This window comes from Camelus ferus, chromosome 8 (genome assembly GCF_009834535.1).
Source record: "Camelus ferus isolate YT-003-E chromosome 8, BCGSAC_Cfer_1.0, whole genome shotgun sequence".
NCBI classification, from domain to species: domain Eukaryota; kingdom Metazoa; phylum Chordata; class Mammalia; order Artiodactyla; family Camelidae; genus Camelus; species Camelus ferus.
Window position 1 is genome coordinate 17,115,563 of NC_045703.1, and position 23,293 is coordinate 17,138,855.

Sequence of the window (23,293 nt, forward strand, 5' to 3'; positions counted from 1 at the left end):
CACTGATGGCCGGTCGGGCTGTCTCTGTACTTTGCGTGCGCTCTCCCCGTTCCCCGTAAACCTGCGCGGTCTTGAAGGACGGCTGCCATATGCCACGTACAAAGCAGTCATTAACTTAGGCTTCATGGGCTCTCTGCAGCCTGTTCTCATGTCTAATCTCACTACTCTGAAAAATGTTTGATTCTTCAAAAGCAGGTTTACTTTTTCACTTTCTTTTTCTATTCTTCTCCCTAAACTCGGCCAGAATAATGCAGGCAGACTGGTTCTTAGGGCCGAGGTCTCAGGGAGCACGGGGAGAGAGGTCTCACGCACCCCATCTGACCATGCTCACCAGGCTGCCTTGGGCAGCGCCCCCGCCGCTCCCCCCGCACCTGCGTGCTGTCTGCTCACTGTCCTTGTCTTGATGATGGCTTGGACTGCATTGCTCGTGGGCTGCAGAGAGCTTACCAGTGTGTAAGAACCTGCTCATCACCAAGTCATTGAAGCCAACCGAACAAGGCTTTTTCAAAGTTTTATTAAATTGGGGATTGTTTTTTTCCCTTTTTAAAAAGTGACTGCTGCCTTCTGTCCATTAGTCTGGAAAATTTACTTTGCTGCATAGCTGGTGCTTCAAGGTCTTCATTTTGTTTTGGTGTTTCGTATGTTTACTGCCTGAAGTTTCCATTTGAAACTAATATTTATGATCAACTTCCCTGAAAAAAATTATTCTGTATCTAATTTTCATTTATGTCAGATCTGGAAAGCATCCAAGGATCTTTCAAAATAGGAGCCTTATGTTGCATATCTTTTCATAGGTAAAAATTTATGTATCTCATTAAACAGTTGTATGAGTCACATTTATATTAATCTAATTGATTTCTTAAATTCATGTTTTCTTGAGCTTTTTAAACAGAAATATCAACATCAGTACAATTCTCAAATTACATTGGATTAATTTTCAAAATTCTTCTCCAGAAATTTAAAGTTTCCTACCTGGTCATTGTAAATATACACATATTTGTAAATTTTATTTTTAAAACTGTCACTTTTTTTTTAACAGTTTTTACTTTTTTATTGACGTATAGTCAGTTTACAATGTTGTGTCCATTTCTGGTGTACAGCACAATGCTTCAGTCATACATGAACATACATATATTCATTTTAATATTCTTTTTCACCATGAGATGCTGCAAGATATCAAATATAGTTTCCTGTGCTGTACAGTATAAATTTGTTCATCTATTTTATATATACCAGTCAGTATCTGCAAAGCTTGAACTCCCAATTTATCCCTTCTCACCCTTTCCCCCGTTAACCATAAGTTTGTTTTCTATGTCTGTGAGTCTGTTTCTGTTTTATAAGTAAGTTCATTTCTTTCTTCTTTCTTTTTTTTAAGATTCCAAATGTGAGTGATATCATATGGTATTTTTCTTTCTCTCTGTCTTACTTGACTTAGAATAACATTCTCCAGGGCATCCATGTTGCTGCATCACTTTTTTTTATACCAATATTTTTATACTTCACTGTGCATTGTAAGTATTCTATGTTATCACATAATTGTAATATTTATGATTTTTAGTGGATACAACCTAATCTTGCCTGTTCCAACATTGATGAATATTTAGCAGTTTAAAAAATATAATTTAAATGTAAATATACAGTATTTTCATTCAGTCACATTATTTACATTGTGTTCCAATGTAATGAGTATAAGGTGATACTTCATTTTAATTTTAATTTGGTTATTTTGAGGTATAGAATACTTTTGATATATATTTACTATTAAATATTTACTATTTCTATTTACTTCTGTATGACTTACCTGTTAATATGTTTTGCTATTAATCTGCTGGATCCTCAATAATGTTTTTACTGGTTTAAACCAGTTAAATAGTTAAGTATTTTTTGACTAACACCATTAACTCTTTTTTGTCAAATTTAATTTTTTTTTCTCATAATGTTTTTTTCACTTTTAGTTTACTTAATGTTACGGTACAACATTTTAATTTTTAGTTTACTTAATGTTGTGGTATTATATAAACAGTTCAAACTTCTTATATAGGTGATTTTTTATCTTAATCATTTTACTGCTCAAAACCTAGAAAAATCATTACCTGACCAGAATGCTAATGGATATTAGTATTATTTTCTGGCATTATTTCTAGGATTAAAAAAATTAATCCCATAATCTACTTTTAATTCAATGTGATGTAGTTATTATGATCAACTACTGATCACCCCACAGTCTTTTCACCCAAAGTTTTCTTAACTTTGCCGTTTTCTTCCCCCAATAAGTATATTAACCTGTTATGTGGAAAGTATTTTTAAGTGATGCTCTAGGACTGGAATTTGGTGACTTTACTCTGTTAAAGAGATCCAACTGCCTTAGGAAATAGTAAGAGTCTTGCTTTTTAACTAGGATTTACTATTTCCTAGATATATCTTGGTGTTGGTTTCTGTGTACCGATTTTGTTCAGAACCAAAAGAACTTCTGTTTTTTGTATTTGATCTTTTGTTGGTTCTAGAAGCTTTCTTTACTTTGAGCTTTGAGGATTCAATCTGATTCATTTGTTCTATTTTCTTCTTCAATAATGTCTGAGTTTCACAGTATCTAACCTTTATATGTACCTGCTTCTTATTTTATTTTCTTAATTTATTCCATGCACTGAGTTTGAGTTTGCTTTTTACATGAGCTTTCTAAGAGCCTAAATCTTATTTATTTTTCCTTTCCTCACTATGCACTCTGTAGTTTTACTAACATCCAATAAATGTCAATATCTGGATAAGATTTCTTCCAATGCAGGTTAAAATGAAACATAAAAGTAGGTCCAAAAAAATTTTTAAATTGACGTAAGAAAAGGGAAACAGACCTCTTTAGAGTACCAAGCAGAAAGAGACTCATGGAACAATTTTTTTTTTTCCTTTAAGTCCAACCTTCAGAGGTCCCTTCAGTACAGTTCTTTAAGTCTTGACTAATTCATGTTTTATTCATTAAAAATGTCTTATTTTCTCTTTGTTCTTGAAGAATAGTTCTGTTAGGTACACAATTATAGATTAACATATATTTTTCTAAGTATTTTGAAGACAATACACTGAAGAGTTATAGCTTTAATTCTTGCTATTGAGGAATTATGTTGTCCGTCTAATTGTTTTTTTCTGTTAGTATACATTATGCTTCCCTTATTTATGAATTCTTGTTGTTCTTTATGCCTCAAAACTTTCTTCCTTTATATTTTCCTATATTGATTCTTCTCCAGATTTCTCGCTTTAAAAAAAGAGCAAAACTCTATATAAACATGTATCTTCTCATTCTATTCCCTATGTCTCTTACCCTCTATTCATATATTAAATATCCGTTCTCTTTTCTATATTCTAGATGATTTATTCATATTCATATCCAGCTTAATAACTTTTCTTTTACCCTTGACTAATCTGCTGTTTCTCTCATTCACCGATTTTTTAATTTTAATATTTAATTTCTTTGATCTAATGACTTTAGCTTTTTTCAAATATCATCATTCATTCATAGTTATTTTATAGCCTATATTTGATAAGTCTAATTACTGTATGAAGTCTTCAGAGATCCAAATGTGTTACTTGTTGTTACTGTTTAATGGATGATAGTTTATTTTCAAGTTTATTTGGTCAGTTTTTCTTATTAGCCTGTGTTTGCCTAAATTTAATCTGTGGATATTTTGAAGAACTAAACCGGGGATGTTTTCCTCAAGAGTGGTTTTGTCATGGTTTCTGTGGTAAATTCAATGAAACATTTAAGGAGGAGTTAATGCCAGTCTGTCTCAAAGTCTTCCACATAATCAAAGATGATGGAACACTTCAAGCTTATTGTACAAGGACAGCATTACACTAATACTACAATCAGATAAAGGCATCACAAGGAAAACTATAGGCCCATATACCTGATAATTTTATATGTAAAATTTCTCAACAAAATACTACCAAACCACATTCAATAGCACATTAAAAGGACCGTATGCCATGACCCAGTGGGATTTATCCTTGGGATGCGTATGCAGATCAATAAATGTGATATGCCACATTAATAGAACAAAAATTAAAAATAATATGATTATTTCAATTGATGCAGAAAAAGCATTTGAGAGAATACATGCTTTCATGGTAAAAGCTCCCAACAAAGTAAGTATAGAGGAACATACCTCAGTATAATAAAGGCCATATATGACAAGCCCATAGCTAACATCATATTCAATGGTGAAAAGTTAAAAACTTTTCCTCTAAAATTAAGAACAGGACAAGGGTGAAACTCTCACCACTCTTATTCAACATAGTACTGGAAGTCCTACCCAGAGCAATTAGATAAGGAAAAGAAATAAAAGTCATCCAAATTAGAAAAGAAAAAGTAAATTTTCTCCATTTGCAAATGATACAGTCTTATATATGAAAAAATGTCTCAGACTCCACCAAAACACTGTTAGAACTAATCAGTAAATTCAATAACTATACAGGCTAAAACATAAACATACAGAAATCTTTGTATTCCTGTACATTGGCAATGAGGTATCTGGAAAAGAAATGAAGAAAACAGTCCTGTGCACAATAGCATCAAAAACAATAAAATACTTTGGAATAAATACAACTAAGGAAGTGAAAGATCTCTACACTGAAAACTACAAGACACTGATGAAAGAAATTGAATAGACAAATAAAAGCAAAATATTCCATATTCATGGATCAGAAAAATAAAGTAATATTGTTAAAATGTCCATACTACCCAAAATCATCTATAGATTGAATGGTATCCCTATTAAAATTAAAATGGCATCTTTTTCACAAGAATAGAAAACACAGCCCTAAAACTCATGTGGAACCACAAAAGACGCCATATAGCCAGAACAATCCTGAGAAAGAAGACAAAGCTGGATGCATCACACACATCCAAGCCATACGACAAAGCTAAAGTAATTAAAGCAGTATGGTACTGACATTAAAAAATAGACACATAGACCAAAGGAACAGAATAAAGAGTTGAAAGAAACCCTGGCTTATATGGTCAACTGGTATTTGACAGGGAGCCAAGAATTCTCAGTGGGAAAAGAATAGTCTTGTTCAACAAATTGTGTTGGGAAAACTGGATAACCACATGCAGAGAAATGAAGTCAGACCCCTCATCCTATCTTATACCACTCATAGAAATTGATTTGAAATGGATTAAAGACTTAAACATAAGACCTAATACTATATAATTCCTAGAAGAAATCAGGGAACAAGCAGCTCCTTGACACTGGTCTTGGCAATGAACTTTTGGATATGACACCAAAGCCAAGCAACAAAAGCAAATTCAACAAGTGGGACTACATCCAGCTACAAAGCTTCTGCACAACAAAAGAAACAATCAACAAAATGAAAAGGCAACCTATAGAATGGGAGAAAATAAAGAACTCAGATAACTCAATAGCAAAAAAAAAAAAAAAAAAAAAAAAAGATCTGATTTAAAAAATGAGCAGAGGACTGGAATATTTTTCCCAAGAAGGCATATACAGTGCCAACAGGCACATGAAGAAATGCTCAACATCACAAATCATCAGAGAAATGCAAAACAAAACCACAAGGAGATAACATCTCACACCTGTTAGAACAGCTGTCATAAAAAAGACAAGAAATAAGTGTTGGCAAGCATGTAGAGAAAAGGAAACCCTGTTGCACTGTTGGTGAGAATGTAAACTGTGTAGCCAGTATGGAAAATAGTATGGAGATTCCTCAAAAAATGAAAAACAGAACATGATATGATCCAGCAATTCTACTTCTGGGTATATATCCAAAGGAAATGAAATCAGGGCCTCAAAGAGATATCTGTATTCCTGTGTTCATTGCAGCATTATTCACAATGGCCAAGATACGGAAGGAAACAACATTAAGTGTCAGTCTATGGGTAAAGATGATGTGGTGTATATACACTCAGTGGAATGTTACTCAGTCATGAGAAAGAAAGAAATCCTTCCATTTGTGACAACATGGACAGACCTCGAGGGCATTATGTGAAGTGAAATAAGTCAGAGAAAGACAAATGCTGTAGGATATCACTTATAAGTGGATTCTAAAAAAAAAAAAAAAAAAGCCAAACTTATAGAAACAGAGTGGAATGGTGTTTACTAAGGGTGGGAGAAATGGGGAGATGTTGGTCAAAGGGTATAAACTTCCAGTTATAAGATGAAAAGTTCTAGGGATCTAATGTACAGCATGGTGGTTATAGTTAACCATATTGTATTATATACTGGAAAGGTGCTAAAAGAGCAGATTTTAAATGTTCTCAGCCACAAAAAGGGAAATGGTAACTAGGTGAGGTGATGGAGGTATTAACTAACCCTACTGTGGTAATCATTTTCACAGTATTTACGTGCATCAAATTGTACATCTGAAACTTAATGTTATGTATCAATTGTATATCAATAAAGCTGTAAAAGGTGGTTTTAAATTGGTATCTTCTAGTTGCCAGGAGAAATTAGCTTTCTCAGCTTGGGGTTCCTGGAATACTTGGTAGCATGAATTTGAATTCCAGACCCATGTAGACCTAGCTGGCTTTGCAGTCTTAGAGGTGACTGATACTAGTTCTACCACTGATGTTACTGTTACTAATTTGGAAGTTTCTTTTGCTAGTAGAAGCTTCCCAGGCCACCTTCCATTAGTATTTTTAGCTCTTTAGGTTTAACCTAGGGAATCTTAGCCTCTCCTTCACTTTGGAGGTACCCAGGACTTAGTTAAGAATTCTGTACTGACAAGGCAACCCCAGCTTATCCATTTCTGAGAGTTAATCGTCTGATTTTATTGTATTTTTCTTTATTTCCTCTTTTTCTTTTGACCTCTGAGGATCTCTCTTTCTTAAGAATTCAACAGTGCATTAAAATTGATTGTTTTAACTAGTGTTAAGATACATTATCCAGAGCCTAGAAATAAGGTGAAGATTGGTTGATTATCCTATCAGTGACATACCAGAGCCTCGTCTAATGTTAGTGAAATGTCGGGGAATGTGCTTTGTCAGAACTCTGACTGTGTAAAGCTCCATACTGACCCATAGATTCCCCTCTGGTATAGGTGTGAAGGATTTCTGTACAGTGGAAAAGATAAGCCTTAGTGGGCACAGGACATCTGTTTATGTCCATGCATAAACGCATAAAATCTCTCAGACCTTTAAAAAAAGAAAAAAGTTAGCCTGGAGGTTATGATAGGGGTTTATCCTGTTAGATATTAATCAGTTTTGTTTCTCACTTAGCAGTCTTATTACAGTATTCTTTCCTTAAAGCCATTACTCAGTCCCTTAAATGTTCTTTACCCTCTTTAATGATGTAAATGCACCACTGATATGTTCTCTCCAAATTTGTACAGATGAGTCACATTTAAAAATTTCTGAAAAGTCTTTTACGCCAGGATCAAACCAGATTGCATTTTGAAGGCTTTTTAAATTATCTTGCCCACTCTAAGCAGAAGTAACTACTGAAGTAGAAGTAATCCTATTTTATTCCTCATTGAATTTTAGGAGATAATGAGGACTACCTCAGTCCCTGGCAGGCACATGGACTACACTTAGTCAATATTTGCTATAAAGAGTGAGTGAATGTATAACCATTTACTTTTTTTAATTGAAGGATAGTCAGTTTACAATTTTGTGTCAATTTCTGGTGTACAGCATAATGTTTTAGTCATACATACACATACATATATTCCTTTTCATATTCTTTTTCATTATAGGTTACTTCAAAATATTGAATATAGTTCCCTGTGCTCTACAGTACCATTTACTTTTAATTATTATAGCTTTAATTTTGCTGTGTCCTATTCTTTAGAATCATAGCATTTTCATAAATAATCTTCTACCTCATAGGGAATCTAAACACATCCAATTATTTTTAAAAATGTCATTTTATGTAATTAATTTCAGCAGTAACTTTTACTCTAACCGATGTAACGTATTTACTTTTGTAGTATTTGTGTTTTCATATGAGTGAGAGCCTTTGAAAATTGTTTTCTGTGATTTATTTTCCATTGAGTTTGGATTGCTTACCTTCACTCTTGTTGCACTGAAATTTTAAGATCTTTGTAGGACAGCGTCTGTCCCACAGCACAAACTGGCACTGCTCAGATCCTGGGGAGCCAGGGGAGCAGCAGGGCCACTCACGCTGGTTTCAGTAAAGCCTTGGTTAGTCCCAGGTCTCAATTCTCTGTGCATTTCTTCCTCTAAGTTGCTTGCCTACTTAGAATGGAATGGTCACTTCCATTCTGATAATCCAGATTTATATTACTAGTGTTGGTTTATAGTACTGAATACTTTGGTTATTTCAAAGTTTTATAGGTATGCTTATAGCATTTATGGAAAGAGGATTTTCATTCCTGTTTATTTCCCCAGCTTGCCTAAAGTAACATCCCCTAGAATATTTCTTTCTTGTTCCAAATAGACTTTGGTTTTCTTGCTTTATACAATTAATACATATTAACTACAGAATAAGAGGAAAATAAGAGGGGTAGCAAAGTATAAGGTTAGATGCTTCAGAAAATAGGGAACTCCTATTAGTGCGTCGTCCCACCTGTCCCTGTGCACGAGTGTCTTTTCCCTTATGGCTCAGCTTGCTTCCAGTGCTGCTCTGCTAACAGACATTGAAGTGCACACTCCAGCAATTGTGGCCTGAATTCAGTGTGGTAATAACACCCTTATCAAAATATGGCAAGTGGTTGAACATTTTCCATGAAAGCTCTGGGGGCTTTCAGATTTGTTATGCCTGCATGAGAGACTGGGATGTAAGACCTGTAGGTATACAAAGGTTTACAGCACCAGCGGATTCTAATTCTGTTGTTTATTTGATCTAACTGTGAACAAATTACTTATTGTCTCTAGACTGTGTCCCTATTATTTAGATTGAGATTATACCTCCTCACAGGGTCGTTTGGAGGATTAAATGATATATAATCACTAAGCATTGTACATAATGCAACATAAAAGCTTAATAAATTGTAGTGTATTTTTACTGATATTATTTTCTGCTATTCTGTTGCCTCGTTATCCTGTTTTACTTTACTGGCAGCAGAGATAATAGGCATTCAAGTTAGAAAAACAAAAATCTGAATCTAGCCCTAGACTCTGCCACTCACCATGTCACCATAACATTTCTGAGTCTCAATTGCTTCCTTTTTCAAATACTTTCAGAAATGGAGAATCCGTTATCAGTGTTGATGGGATGCTAGATGGAGTATCCCAGCTCTTCTGCCTAAATTCCTAGGTGGAAGGAACCAGCATAATTCTGTAGACATTTTTAGTTGGTTTAACTTAGTTTCCTTCATTAGCAGAATTATCCGGCTAGATATCATAGAAATAGAAAGCATGGTTCAGCGTTCTAATGCACACCCAAGACAGTCCTTCCACATAACCAATCTCTACCACTTGTCCAGTTACTCAGTGGTAATTACATACCTTTGATCTCAAACTGTTTTCTTTAAATTTGTTTCACAGAATTATAGTTGTAAACTTGCTAGCATTAACCTGTTTTCTCTTATTCTTTTGTGAAGTGTGATTTGCTGTATCTCTTATTAGCAGATGCATGTACATCTTTAAACAGAAGTCAGTGACTCAAGGATACAAAACCTTTGATTAAATGAGAAGGCACATGGTTTCTACAGCCTCCTACATCCTTTTGAGCATATAAAATGCCATGTTTTATTATTATTTACTTTTGACTTCCTTTCAAATGTCACACAGTCCCCAATGATAAGGAAATGAAATTTTGTTTGGTTAATCTACCACCTTTGAGAAGTTGGTCATAAATAAGCAAGATCCACTCTGCATATAGGCAGATGGCTGTTTTAAAGTTTATTGGGTAGGGCCCCGGAGCTTTCCAGATTCTCAGTCACGTTCATTTGAACAAGTCATTTCTGAAAATGACAAAGTCTAACAGAAATCACTGCCTGTCCCATGGGACCAAGTCTACAGAAGACATCTTCTGGAAATATGAGGACCTTTACAAAGGTGCCACTGGTAACAGCCTTTTGGGGGCTTTTGGATTCTTCTGGACATTAATTGTCCTTAGCTTCTACCTGGTTAAGTGTTTAACAGATTAGAAAAAGATATTTTAAGTTCCTATGGTTATAATTCTTGTTTTCAACAGGTTATAGGACTTTAAGTAGACATAACTTTTCATATATCTCCATTTCACTTCACTTATTTGGGACCAGTTATTACAGCCTAAAGAGTGCATTTGAATCTTGGTTTTGCTACCACAGCACTAACTGTCTCTCCCAGTACTGCATAATTTAAATTTTGATTTGCAGGATTTTGTTTAAATTATTCATTAAAAACATGACCAAAGGCCTGAATTCCGTGGGGTGATGTTAGGGGAGCCCCTCCAGTTATAATCCACACTCTTTATGTGCAGTTCATTAACCCAGCCTGAAACTCACGGGGCCCCTGTTGTATGCTCAAGAAATCCTAAAGGCTTGCTCAGAGCCTTTGTTGAAATCGTGTATTCTATGTCTGGGACTTCTTTTGACTGAGTATAGCAACGCTATCATAATAGGACAGGAATTAAGGTCAGGCATTCTTTGTTAATTGATGCATTTTCCTAATGGACTCTGTATGCTTCTTATCATATGCATCTTATGCTTTAGTTATCAAAAGTTTTCTGCGTGGTAATGTCCTAGAATGTCTCAGTATCCATACATATTATTCTGTAAATTGAGACATCTATTTTCACATTCTCTAAAATCCATGTATCACTTGCCCATTTCCATTCCTTTAGTGCCTTTTGTGATTTCTCCACAGTTGTCATGAATATATTATCAGTCACATCTACAAGTACCTTGTGTACTTTAGGATAAAATCCTTTACACTTTGAGTTCAGCACAAGTAGTGTAGTTCTCACGTACTCTTCATTGAATCTGTACCTCTAATTCTGGTTTACGTTACCTTTTGTTTATAGTATTTTTATTATCTCCAGATTGAAGAGCATCCCTTTGAATGGGAGAAATGAAAAGTAAATGCATAATTCTTTCTTTGTCATGTGTGAGCTCTAAGCACCATGTTTACATAATGAGACGGCTCCCATCTTTGTCCTCCTTGCCCTAAACCTCATCGACCGTTCGCTTGCCCTTTGATGTTTTAAACCTCTTGCTTCATATTGAAGCTCCATGATACACGAGGCATCTTAGTGTCGTCACACAGTGTGACTTTGCCCCTCCCACCTATTTTCCGAGCAGCCAGCTGACCCTTACCCGTGTGCTTAACTCTTCCTCTGGGCTCCCACCTGCTTCACGGCAGGGATTCAAGGATGTATGGATGGTTTCGTCTCAAATTAGTAGCGCTTCTAGAGCACTGTCCTCACATTCTGGTCCCAGTAAGCATATTTTGTGCCATGTCCCTGTCTGGCAGGTGTGGGAACTGAGTGCCTGTCTTACTTTCTTCTGCTTGCTTCCCTCGTTGTCAGCCTTCCCAGTTTCTTACTGTCTCCTCAAAACTGCGGTCCTGCTATTCACATCAGGACCACACCCACATACAAGACAGTATTACATATATATTTCACTTGTATTTTGAAGAAATTAAGGGGAAAATAATCTTTTATATTTATCCAAACAGTTACCATTTTTGATGCCCTTCAGTTCTTCCTGAAGATTCAAATTTTCCACTAGTATCATTTCTACTAAGCATAAAAATCATTTCTCTTAGCAATTCTTACACTATGACCCTGTTGGTTATGCGTTTTCTTAATTATATTCTTTTTCTGAAAATATGTTTTACCTTCATTCTTGAAGAATGTTTCTTGGATATAGAATGATGGGTTGATGTTTCTTTACCTGTTAGCATTTTAATGATATTAATCTGGTCTCTTCTACCCACCATAGTTTCTGATGGGACGTTCAGAGTTACGTGAATTATGTTCCCTGTATATAAGGTGTCATTTTTCTGTGACTACTCTCAGGTCTGTCTCTTAATCCATGGTTTCAGAATTTGGCTCTGATAATGCCTAGGCTTTTTTTTCTTTTCATATTTATTGCTTGGGGTTCAATGCAATTCTTAAATGTGTACATTCAGCCTTTCAGCAAATTCAGGGAGTTTTCAGCCATTATTTCTTTGAACATGTTCTTCCTGTTCTGTCCTATTTCTCCTTCTAGATTCCAGTCACACTTACGACCTGTGCATATTGTCCCACGTGTCCCTGAGATTCTCTTCATTCCTTAGATGGCACAGGTTCTGTTGGCCTATATTCAAGTATACAGACTCTTTCCTCAGTCACCTTCATCCTATTCCTGAGCTCATCCATCTTGAATTTTTATTTCACATACTTTTCGATCTCTATTTTGTTTTTTTAATATTTTCTCTTTCTCTACTGGTAATTTGTATCTCTTTGGTGAGTGCTAGCATTAAGCACAGTTCTAAAATTTTTCTTAAAATCCCATTTGATAAACCACACCACAGAATCAGGGTTGCTGCTGCTTCTGCCATGACCGAGGCAGCACAGAGATGGAAGTCTCCAAAGCTGCCAGTCTCAGAACGATGGCACTTCCGTCATCTTCAGGAACCTCCTGAATCAGGAGGACTTCTGCCATAGCTGTTCCAGAATCCTGCTGCGTCTGCTGCAAACTGTATTATCATTCAGAAGGGATGCCCTGCAATCTGCCTTTCACCCAAGTACTTCTGGTTCTGTCTTACACAAGATCAACCAATTGCAAAAATTTAAACTATATCCAGAACCCTCTCTTTGAAAAAGAGAGTTTTAGAAATAGAGTTTTAGCCTCTTTAGCACTAGAAGCATGAAGAATGTTTAAATGGATATTCCAGCCTATCCTCTGATAATTCGAATATGCATATGTGCCCTTTTGCCCATAATCAAACTTTCCCCAGATCTCAATAGCAACAACAGTGTGCTGTGAAAACATAATGCACCAGTGCTCTGCAGAAACAAAAATCCATGGACCTCTCCTCAAAAGGAAGAATTTGAAGTCTTGATTGTTTCATGTGATGTGATTTCATGTGATCATGTGATAATCATGCCCCTGCTAGTCCAGTCACAATTCTAGTTTGATACCCTGTAATTCATGGACTAAGCTATAAAGTCCACCACTGCCAAAATAACTCACACATACACACACAAAGAAAAAATAACCCATCATGACCTTCAGTTCTACAGCTGGTTGTAAGTCCATAATTGTATTGACTTTCTTCCTCCACTGGCAATCACATTCTCTCTTTGTCCTCAGCCAGAACCTCACTTAGATTGATTTACCCAGATTTTCATTCCTGAAAGATCTGACCTTCTGTTCATCTTGCCTCATGAAACTGTATTTACTTCTACCACTCGGACGTGTTAGTAATACAGGGCAGTCCCGGGCTTCCAGAGGTAGTCTTCCCTGCTATCGCTGTGCTGTAAATCCTCGTTTTCCTCCGTCACTGAGATCAGTTGTGCCAGCCAGCACAGGAACCCCTTTTTGTCATTGGTATAATGGCATGAGGAAATCCGTACAGCCAGGTGGAAATCTCTGCTTCCAGTTCATGAAACCATTCTTGGGTCCTTTGATAAGAAACCGTTTTCACATGGTTACGTAGACCTCTAAACTAGAATCCAGTGTCACAAGGATGGGAAGAACACTTTGCCAAGAAATCATTAGGTGTAATATTGAGAGTTCCTGATCTTACTTTCATACCTTGGCTTCTGAACCCATGTATTCCTGCTCTGGGAGAAAGGGCATCACATATGGGTCACTGGTTTAGAATGTAAGTTTCCTATTACTCATCCTTATAAGAAGCAGTATTCTAGTTGGAAGTAACTGCTCAAGGAAAATTTACTTCTGCGTTTAGTTCCTGCTTGATCCCAGTTTTTTAATGCAGGGCAACTACTTAATGATGAATATTGCTTGTATACCCGACTTTAGGTAACACCCAGTTCAGATGAGCAGCTCTGGGCATATATAGTCGCTTGGTGTCCCACAATCAGGCAGTCACTCAGTCTCTACTGTGGCCAAATAGCATAAGCAAAGAGATTTCTTTTTTTCCTATAAAGAATAATATTTACTTATAAATAAAAGAATGACTTTCTCCCCAAACCCAAGCACTCACCTTTGTGATTATCTCCTTAGGGCCAGCTACAGGCCTCACAGAGTGTACTGATTAGCTCCAGGAATGTTGGCTTTTACTGGTCGCAGGGGCCACATGGCAGAGTTTCTTGTTTCCCAACTTAGACCAGTTAGAGACTTTTTATATGCTACTCTGGGCCCTTCTCAAAGTTCACAGCTTTATGATTTCTCAGTATGTGCATCCAAGTGGAAAATTAAATGGGTATATGTTACCTTCAATATCCACAAAGGCCCATCAAATGTATCTTTTTATTAGTGATAGGAAACACATACTAACACAACATGTTCTTCACTTTGAGGGGTGGGCAGTATTCCAACATGTATCAGATCCAGAAACTTCCCACTTAGATCAGGCACCTGAATTCTGGGGTTCGTTCGCTGGAATGCATGTACTGTACCAGGGCCTTCAAAATCTCGGCCATATCAACGTGATATCTTCAGTACAGTTTACCAGCAATGATGTCCTGTGAAATGTTTCAGTGACCAGAATCACATGGAGTAATGATGGCTATGTCAGCTGACATAGCCTTAAATAGGACAGGAAAAGTATCCTGCTGGCAAGTGACAGGGGCAAGGAACTACATCTGGAATAATAGCACTGTGTAATTGGAAGCACCGCTGACTAATTTTACAGTAATTCACTACCATTCTCCAAGATCCTTTTACTTTCCGCACAGGTCAAGTAGGCAGATTTATTGGGCATGTGGTAGGAATGTCCACCCCTGAGTATTTCAAGACTTTAATGCAGCACTGAGTTCTGTGACTCCTCCAGGTGAATATATAGATCCAAACACCTTCGGGAAGACTAAGTTGACAGGAATTACTTTCTAAACCAGTGAGTCACCAAGATAACATCCTGCTGCTTCTACTAGGATTAAGAACTTGAAAACGTACGAAGCCTCAGAACCGCCTGCAGGATAAGCCAGGACCACGCCCCCTCCGCCGCAATCGCACCAGTGTACGCGGGCCGCGCGCCCGCCTTCTCTCCCGTAGTGCCCTTCCAAATCACTTTCTCAAAAGAGTACTCTTGTTGGCAGAATTTAGCTCATATTCAAAATCCTAGCTGCGGAGGAATCTGGGGAAATTTCTTTCTAGCTCCCCAGTCTCTGAAATACAGAAGATGTGCCAGAGCAACAAATGAGGGTACCGGTGTCGAGCAAGCCCTTCCGTGGTTTCCACCGCAGTTGCCTCACGTGTAATGTAAGTCCTGGCCTCCACGTCAGCCTCTCTCAAAAAGCCCCATTGCATTTACAAAAGGGCAAGAGTCAATTACAGTGTAAGGAATAGCAGGGGCCATTTTTCTAATCATATTCACAGAATTTTAAAGTCAGCTTAATGGCTATGTACTTCGTCTTTGCTTTCACGTGAACTTCAGTCATCCTGGGAAGACAGTCATAGTTTATGGCTATTTTATGGGAGAGCTCTTTGTGACGAACTTTCCTTCTCATAATGCCCTCTAAAAGGACTGCATTAACTCTAGACAAATAGATCTTATTTCTAGCACTTAACTTCTCAAGGGTCAATGGATGAAACATATAACCTTCAATGCTTTTACATTAGTATCCTACATTGTAACATTTAACACTCACTGAGCGCTTACTAGGTCCCCGGCACTGGGTTCAGCATTTTTGCTGTTGACTTAATACGCACAACAGCTCTGTGTGGTGGGTGCTGTCACACTCACTGTTTTGCAGATGTGTAAGCCAAGACATGAAAGGGTAAGTTATTAGTAGAAGTTAATAAGCAGTGGAGCTGGAATTTGGCTTGAGCACCCCTGGGCTCGAGTCTGCAACCTAACCTCGTCACTACCTTCATTTCATTCCTACTCTCTGAAGTCCCTTTTATTGTAATTTTTTTTTCCTCTTTAAGTTATCCGCTACAGAATTAAATATTGAAAAAAGTAAGTAAACAACTAAACCACCAGTGAAACAATACTCAAGAGAAGTTTTTCAGAGCTTAGATAAGAGAACTCTTTCTTTCAGGTACAAACAAAAAAGTTGTAAAAAATCTGAAATTTAATAAGGGGTACTGGAGAGTTACGAAAAGTGTGTGTCAGCCATTACATTATTAAGAAGTAACAGTGATAAATAAGTATGATTTTCTGTGACAATAAATTGACGTGGTCTTAGTTTTAAATTGATAAGTTGATTTAGAAAATGGTTATTAGCAGCTAGTTATGCATGTCCAGATTTATAACAGAAATTTCTTTTGACGTCAATAATCTGTTTACTTCCTTATTGTCATTGATTCACTTTTAATGAAATTTAATGAATTTAATGGAATTTAATGAAATTCCAGAGATGAGCCACGCCCTCCTTAATGTGATTAATAATCAAATGGCCTTTCTCCTAATAACTATATGGGATATAGTTTATTGTCTCCCACTGTCTTTTTAAATTTATTTCATGATGGGTAGTTTTGCTGCCTCTACATGAAAATTCAGAGGTCTGCACTTTTTTCCCCTCATGCTACAGCATCTCTCTTTTGACTTGTGGAGAATAGAGAAGTCCCACCAGAGTAGAGGTGGGACGCGGGGCGCACCAGTAGCTCTCCCCAAAGAGACATCTTCAAACTTCTCCCTCTTACCCTTTTTCTCTCTCTCTATCTCCATATCTGTATTTAGTGGGTAAGGGCTTGAGAGTCTTGTTTTCTCATCTCCTTTATTCGTTCTGTACGTAGTCTGTTATCTACATGATACTATCTTTTGGTCCTTCAGCTAAAGCTTCCATTTTAGCACCTTGTCACACATTTCAAAATATTAACTGTTGTAAAATGTCATTGCTTATATTATTACAGTCTGTCTGTTTCACAACTTTGCTTGAGACTGACCCAGAATCATGCTGACACTTTCTGTACTCCCCGCAGCGTGGGGCTCAGTAGTAAATCTTAGGAAATGCCCATTAAATAGATTTTGACCTGACTTGATAGAAAGTTGAAACCTACTCATTTTGATCTTCAGTTTCAGGTGCAGCATTACGTCTCTCAGAGTCTGGTAACCCTGGGAAGATGCAGCTTGTTGAGAAAATCTATAATTTCTCTGCTTCTGTCAGAAGTAAACAGCTTCACTGACGATCTGGGCTCCATCAATCAGGTACACACAACTTGAAACTGTAACTTTGATTTATAGTTGATACAGCTGTAGGCTTTTCCTTCCCTTTCTCCTCCCCTCTGCTCTTGCCAGGCTGATATTTTAGCCATTACCTTATTTCTAACGTTTGGGAATACTGTTTCTGCCTGCTGAAATTACAGAAAGATATTGTCAGAAAACAGTTTTCAAAATAATGCCATTTTATCATCCTTACTGGTGTATATATGCCAAAGGTGTCACCGGTGACGGCAAAGGAATGCCAAAGGAATGAATGGCCTTAAACCTCTCCAAGCAGGCAGTGTGTTCCTAAAGCAAAACAGTGAGAGGAAAGTGAATGGGAGAGGATGCTAAATGCAGAAGAGCATCTGACCAGTGCTCCTTAGTCCTGATTGCCCCCGAGAATCACCTAGCTAACTTTAAATGTCCCGTTGCCAGATCATATGCCAGTCCCATCAAAGAGCAGTCTCTGGGGTTAAGACACAGGTATTGGTATTTCTTGTTAAAGCTCTCCAGGTGATTCCAGCGTGCAGCCAAGGTTGAAAAGAATGCTCTAAGCCATTTTTTTCTGTGCAAAGTCTTATATCACTGCTGACAAGTATGTCTAAGGAACAGAAGTCATTCTCATGTTTATATGACACTGGCATATATGTGTTAACTTTGTCAACTCATTTGATGTTATTATTGCTGTTGTGGTAAATTAAGCACAATTAAAGGAAATCAGAGACAGAAATGTTTTGTTAAAGAGGAAAAAATATATGTCTATAGTATTAAATAGCTTTTAACCAAGTTCTTATACCGAAGTTCTCAACATTTTATGACATAGTCCAAAATATTATATAATCTAATTGAATTCAGTGACTGTGGTAAATCATCCAGTCAGCAGGTTTTTCAAGTGACTACTAAATAGTGAACCCTTGTAAGAACTCTGTTAGATATATTTTTAAAAAGTAAGTGTTACTGATCGCAAGGAGCTGAAAATCCATTTGGGAAAGAAGTAAGGTACGTTTACTAATTGAAAGCAGTGAAGTGTTAAAATGCATGGTGCTGCTTGTAGCATCTCTGAGATCAAGGAATTGATCAAGTTAGGTTGGAAGTCCCTAAGAAGACTTCATGGAAAAGGAACAACTTAAAAAATGGATTCAAGTTGAAAAAAAACAAAGAATACATAATGTAGAGGGACTGGCTGTTATTTTTAATAGGAACAACTTGAAAAATGGATTTGAATTGAAAAACAGAGGATATATAATGTAGAGGCACTGGGTGTTATTTTTAAAATGTATGCCCAGCACTCTGAGGAAACAAGGTGAGATCATGGCATTAAAAACAGGAAGCAATGTGAGAGATGAGTTTGATGGAATTAGATTTTTGTGGAGAAGAGCGAATTGCAGAAAAGAAATTTTTATTTAGTTTTTACAAAAAAAAACAATCTATGAAGTAGTTACACTTTTTGGCCTAGTTTGTAGGTAAAGAAATCAAATCTTGGAGCAGTTAAGCAATTTCACCAAGATTGTAGACAGGACATATGTTAAAAGCCATGATTCAAACCCAGGCGTTCTGATCATTAAGCCACTTTACAGTAACGGTAACAAACAACAAGAACTAATTTTTGGCAGGTAACATATGTTAACATGCTTTGCATGAATTGTCCCACTCAATCCTTTTAACAACCTTTTAAGATATTAATATTGTTGTTTAAAGACAAGGAAACCACTAGTTGGCATTATTAACAGTAGATAACTGAATTCACTCCAGCCAGTTTAAGCAGAAAAGAATGCATGAATAGCTATAGAATTGTTTGAGAAGAGACTCCAGGCCCTTCTTTCATGAGTGACTCCCATAACCACACAGCAGAATTTGCCTCTAGAGGAACTGCTGCCTTTGTCATCATGACCGGAACCTGCCTGCTGACTCAAGGAGCTACTACAGTCAGAGTCCAGCAAACAGTCCTGCCACAAAGCACAGCAGCCAGATTTAAACCCTGCGCTGTACCTGTCTCACTGTGGTTCTGTTTCAACTACAAAGTTTTTATGAGTGCATTCATTTCTAAATCAACTACACATTCAGAACCCTAGCAGCAAAAAAGTATAGAAAATGAAATTTTATGCTTTTTCAGCTTTTTTATTCTAAAAGGGTGGCTATGATGTAGCCAGTCCACAGTTTCATCACACATAAGGCTCAGAGATTCATGGTAGCAAGAGAACAGAGAAGAAGGGAATACAGGGCAAAGGGCATGAATGCAGGGAAGACATTTATTTGGGGCTCTCAATGCAATAAATCCTCGACAAGCAGCAATAGAAATAACCACTTGTATATAAGAGGTGTTATCCAAAGGACTCAAGGAAAGATTTAATGTGAAGGAGAGGAGAATCAGTGGAAAAATTAATACTGTAAAACTAAGAGATAGGAAAAATGATATCTCTGAGAAGAATTAGGTAACTAGGAAGCAATGCTTATTCTGTTTATTAACAGAATAAGTTGAGTTTGGATATACTGATTTCAGGACTATACTGAATACTGAAGTAATCTAAAAATAGGCAGATGGGAATATGAAATTAAAACTTGAGAGAAAGGAGAGGGGCATACATAAAAATTTGGGGGAAATCACTGTATGGCAATCATGAAATCATAATCAGAAAGAGAGCAGGGGGAAAGTACTGTGGAATGGGAGAGGCAGATGTACGAACAAGGAAAGAACAAAAGCTTTATTTTACTATTAGATGTTAGATGACTATTATGAATGTCAGGCTTAAATGGTTTAAGAATTTTATTAGATATAAACAGTAATATATATTTATTATATGTAATATGGATTATGTAGAAAATCTATAAATAAAATATAAATATGAAAGTCATACTATACATTTTATGACTTTCCAGTTTTGTGTCTCTTAGAGTATTTTGCTCCCCAGAATATTTGTCATACAGTGCATAGTTTTATCTTCTGCTTTCTCAGGTAACTATATCATGAGCACTTTTCAAATGATTTTAATTTTCTAAGAAAATGTGATTTTTAGTGGCTCAGTGGCATCTTATGATACTCACACTTTACTAGTCTTATTGTTGTACATATAGATCATTGCGCTATGCATTTTGACCTCTGATACAAAACTTAACATTAACCATTTTCTGAAACTGATTCATGGAGATTCATTTAAGAAGTTGATTTTATTGCATTAACTGCATTCAACTCTTAACTGGTGATTTACATCTCAGACTTGCATATTATGAAGATTTTTTGGAAAAGGCATAATAAAATGTCTGATTATTCTTTAAAAAATGCAATTTCTTGGAACTTATGAAAAAGAATTTAAAAAGTCATACAAATTTATTGTTCACAGAGTAGCCTTCCCAATGTAAAGAGCAAAAAGTCTGGACAAATGTATAAATTAGTGAATTTTAGACAATAGGCAGTACAAAATTGGGATTCCTGAGGTAAGGGAAGCAAACTCTGTGAGCCCCATGATTGCCTTAACTTTTGGCCTGAAGGCCTTTCTGTACTGTGACACAGGTGGAACCCAACCAGGTCCCAGCGGTCTCACTGTACTGAAGGGGCAGAGGCTGGCGTTCCAGAGTATGGAAGGAGAGAATTTCTGGATGAGTGTCCTGGAAAGAAGAAAACTCTGAAAAGGAAGAGCTCAAGAAATTTGCACAGAGGTTTTCTTGATTATTTGTTGAAGTGCTAAACTGCACATGCGTAGGTAGGACACTTCCCAAGGCCAAGCAAAGAAAAACTACTCCGGAAAGAAATACTACAAAGAAGTTGTGAGCTGAATTAGTGGCCAGAACTCAGTGCTTGGGGTGATCCAAATTCTATCCAGCTATAATGGCAAGACCTTATTTAATAAGAAATCAGTAGAGACCCTAAAATGACCCTTAGCAGTATGTACTTTATAGTCCTAGGGTTAAGACTTTGCTAGACAGATTCTAACAGAACTTGAAATGAACTTGCTGATTCACAGCTCTGTTGGCCACCTGCTGGAACAGTGTAATACAGAAACTCAACAACATGGTATCATTAATGTCTAGCGTCCATTCAGAAATCACAATATATGAAGAAGAAAGAATGTATAACCCATAACCATGAGAAAAAATAATGACTGATAAAGGGTTAATATCCAACATTATAAACAGCTCAGACAACTCAACATAAAAAAAAAAAAAAAACTATTAAAAAATGGGCAGTACTGAATAGACATTTTTCCAAAAAGGAAACGCAAGCGGCCAATAGGCACATGAAAAGATGCTCAACATTGCTAATCATCAGGGAAATGCAAATCAAAATCATAGTGAGGTAACAACTCACACCTGTCAGAATGGCTATCATCAGGAAGAACACATAACAAATGTTGCAAAGGTGTGGAGAAAAGGGACCCCTCATATACTGCTGGTGGGAATGTAAATAGGTGCAGCCACTTTGGAAATCAGTATGGAGGTTTCCCCAAAAATTAAAAATAGAGCTACTGTATGACCCAGCAAATCCACTCCTGGATATGTATTTGAAAAACATGTATTCAAAAAGATACATGCACCCTAGTGTTCATAACAGCACGGTTTATAATTGCTGGGGTATGGATGCAACCTAAGTGCTCATAAACAGATGAGCAAATAAAGAAGATATAGTATATAGATACAATGGAATACTAGTCAGCCATAAAAAGAATGAAATTTTGCCATTTGCAGCAACATGGACTTGGAGAACACTATGCTAAGTGAAATAAGGCAGACAGAAAGACAAACACTGCATTGATATCACTTATGTGTGGAATCTAAAAAATACAACAAACTAGTGAATAAAACAAAAAAGAAGCAGACTCAGAGAACACACTAGTGCTTACCTGTGGGGAGAGAGGAGGGAGGTTGCAATGGAGGGGTATGGAAAAATAAGGGGTTATTATGGGATTATGAAATCATGAGAAGATGTGGTATATTTATACAATGGAATACTATTCAGCCATAAAAACTGACAACATAATGCCATTTGCAGCAACATGGATGTTCCTGGAGAATGTCTTCCTAAGTGAAGTAAGCCAGAAAGAGAAAGAAAAATACCATATGAGGTCGCTCATATGTGGAATCTTAAAAAAAAAAAAAAAAAAAAAAAAAAACAAAAACATAAATACAAAATAGAAACAGACTCATAGACATAGAATACAAACTTGTGGTTGCCAGGGGGACAGAGGGTGGGAAGGGACAGACTGGGATTTCAAAATGTAGAATAGATAAACAAGATTGTACTGTGTAGCACAGGGAAATATATACAGGATCTTGTGGTGGCTCACAGCGAAAGAGAATGTGACAATGAATGTATGTATGTTCATGTATAACTGAAAAATTGTGCTCTACACTGGAATTTGACACAACATTGTAAAATGACTATAACTCAATAAAAAATGTTAAACTTAAAAAAAAATTTGAAAATTGTAAAGCACTAAAGAATTGAATGAATCTTTCATTCAATAAAAAAGAAAACATGAATAATAAGAAAAATAGGAAATTTTAGCATAAAAATAAAAAGCTATTAAAAACATAATAGGGTAAATATGAAAAAAATTTTTGCAAATCTCAACAATTTAGATTAAACACACACATTCCTTGAAAGGCGAAAATTATCAAAACTGACTCCAGAAGATTTAGAAAACCTAAATTACCCTATGCTGATTAAATCTATTGTATTTAAAATTATAAGCCTTTCTCTAAAGACCATCCAGGGGCAAATGAATTCTGTCACACATTTAAGGAAGAAATAATAACACTCTTACACAAACTCTTTAGAGGATGGAGGAGTAGGGAACATTTCTAACTCATTTCATGAGACCATCATTACTTCAGGATCAAAACCAGAGAGACATTGCAAGAAAAGAAAACAAAAACAAAAACAAAAACAAACTCAGAATATCTCTCATGACCACAGAAGTGAAATCTCTACTGTCTATTAGTAAATAGAATCCAGCAACATATAAAAAGAATAATACATGATGATCAAGTGGGATTTACCCCAGGAATTCAATGTTGTTTTTACATTCATAATACAATCAATATAATTTATAATATTAACAGAAAACCCATATGATCTGAGTATATGCAGAAAAGTCATTTGCCAAAATTCACAACCCATTTATGATTTTTTAAAGTACAAATGTA

At 36.3% G+C, this 23,293-nt stretch overlaps 1 protein-coding gene across 1 annotated transcript in view; it reads left to right on the forward strand.

The window, feature by feature from the left end:
* Positions 1-23,293, forward strand: part of MEI4 (meiotic double-stranded break formation protein 4) — a 157,859-nt gene that overhangs the window by 93,646 nt on the left and 40,920 nt on the right. Inside the window, 1 exon segment of the mRNA XM_032484497.1 lies at positions 17,024-17,155. Coding sequence (XP_032340388.1) covers positions 17,024-17,155 — 132 coding nt within the window.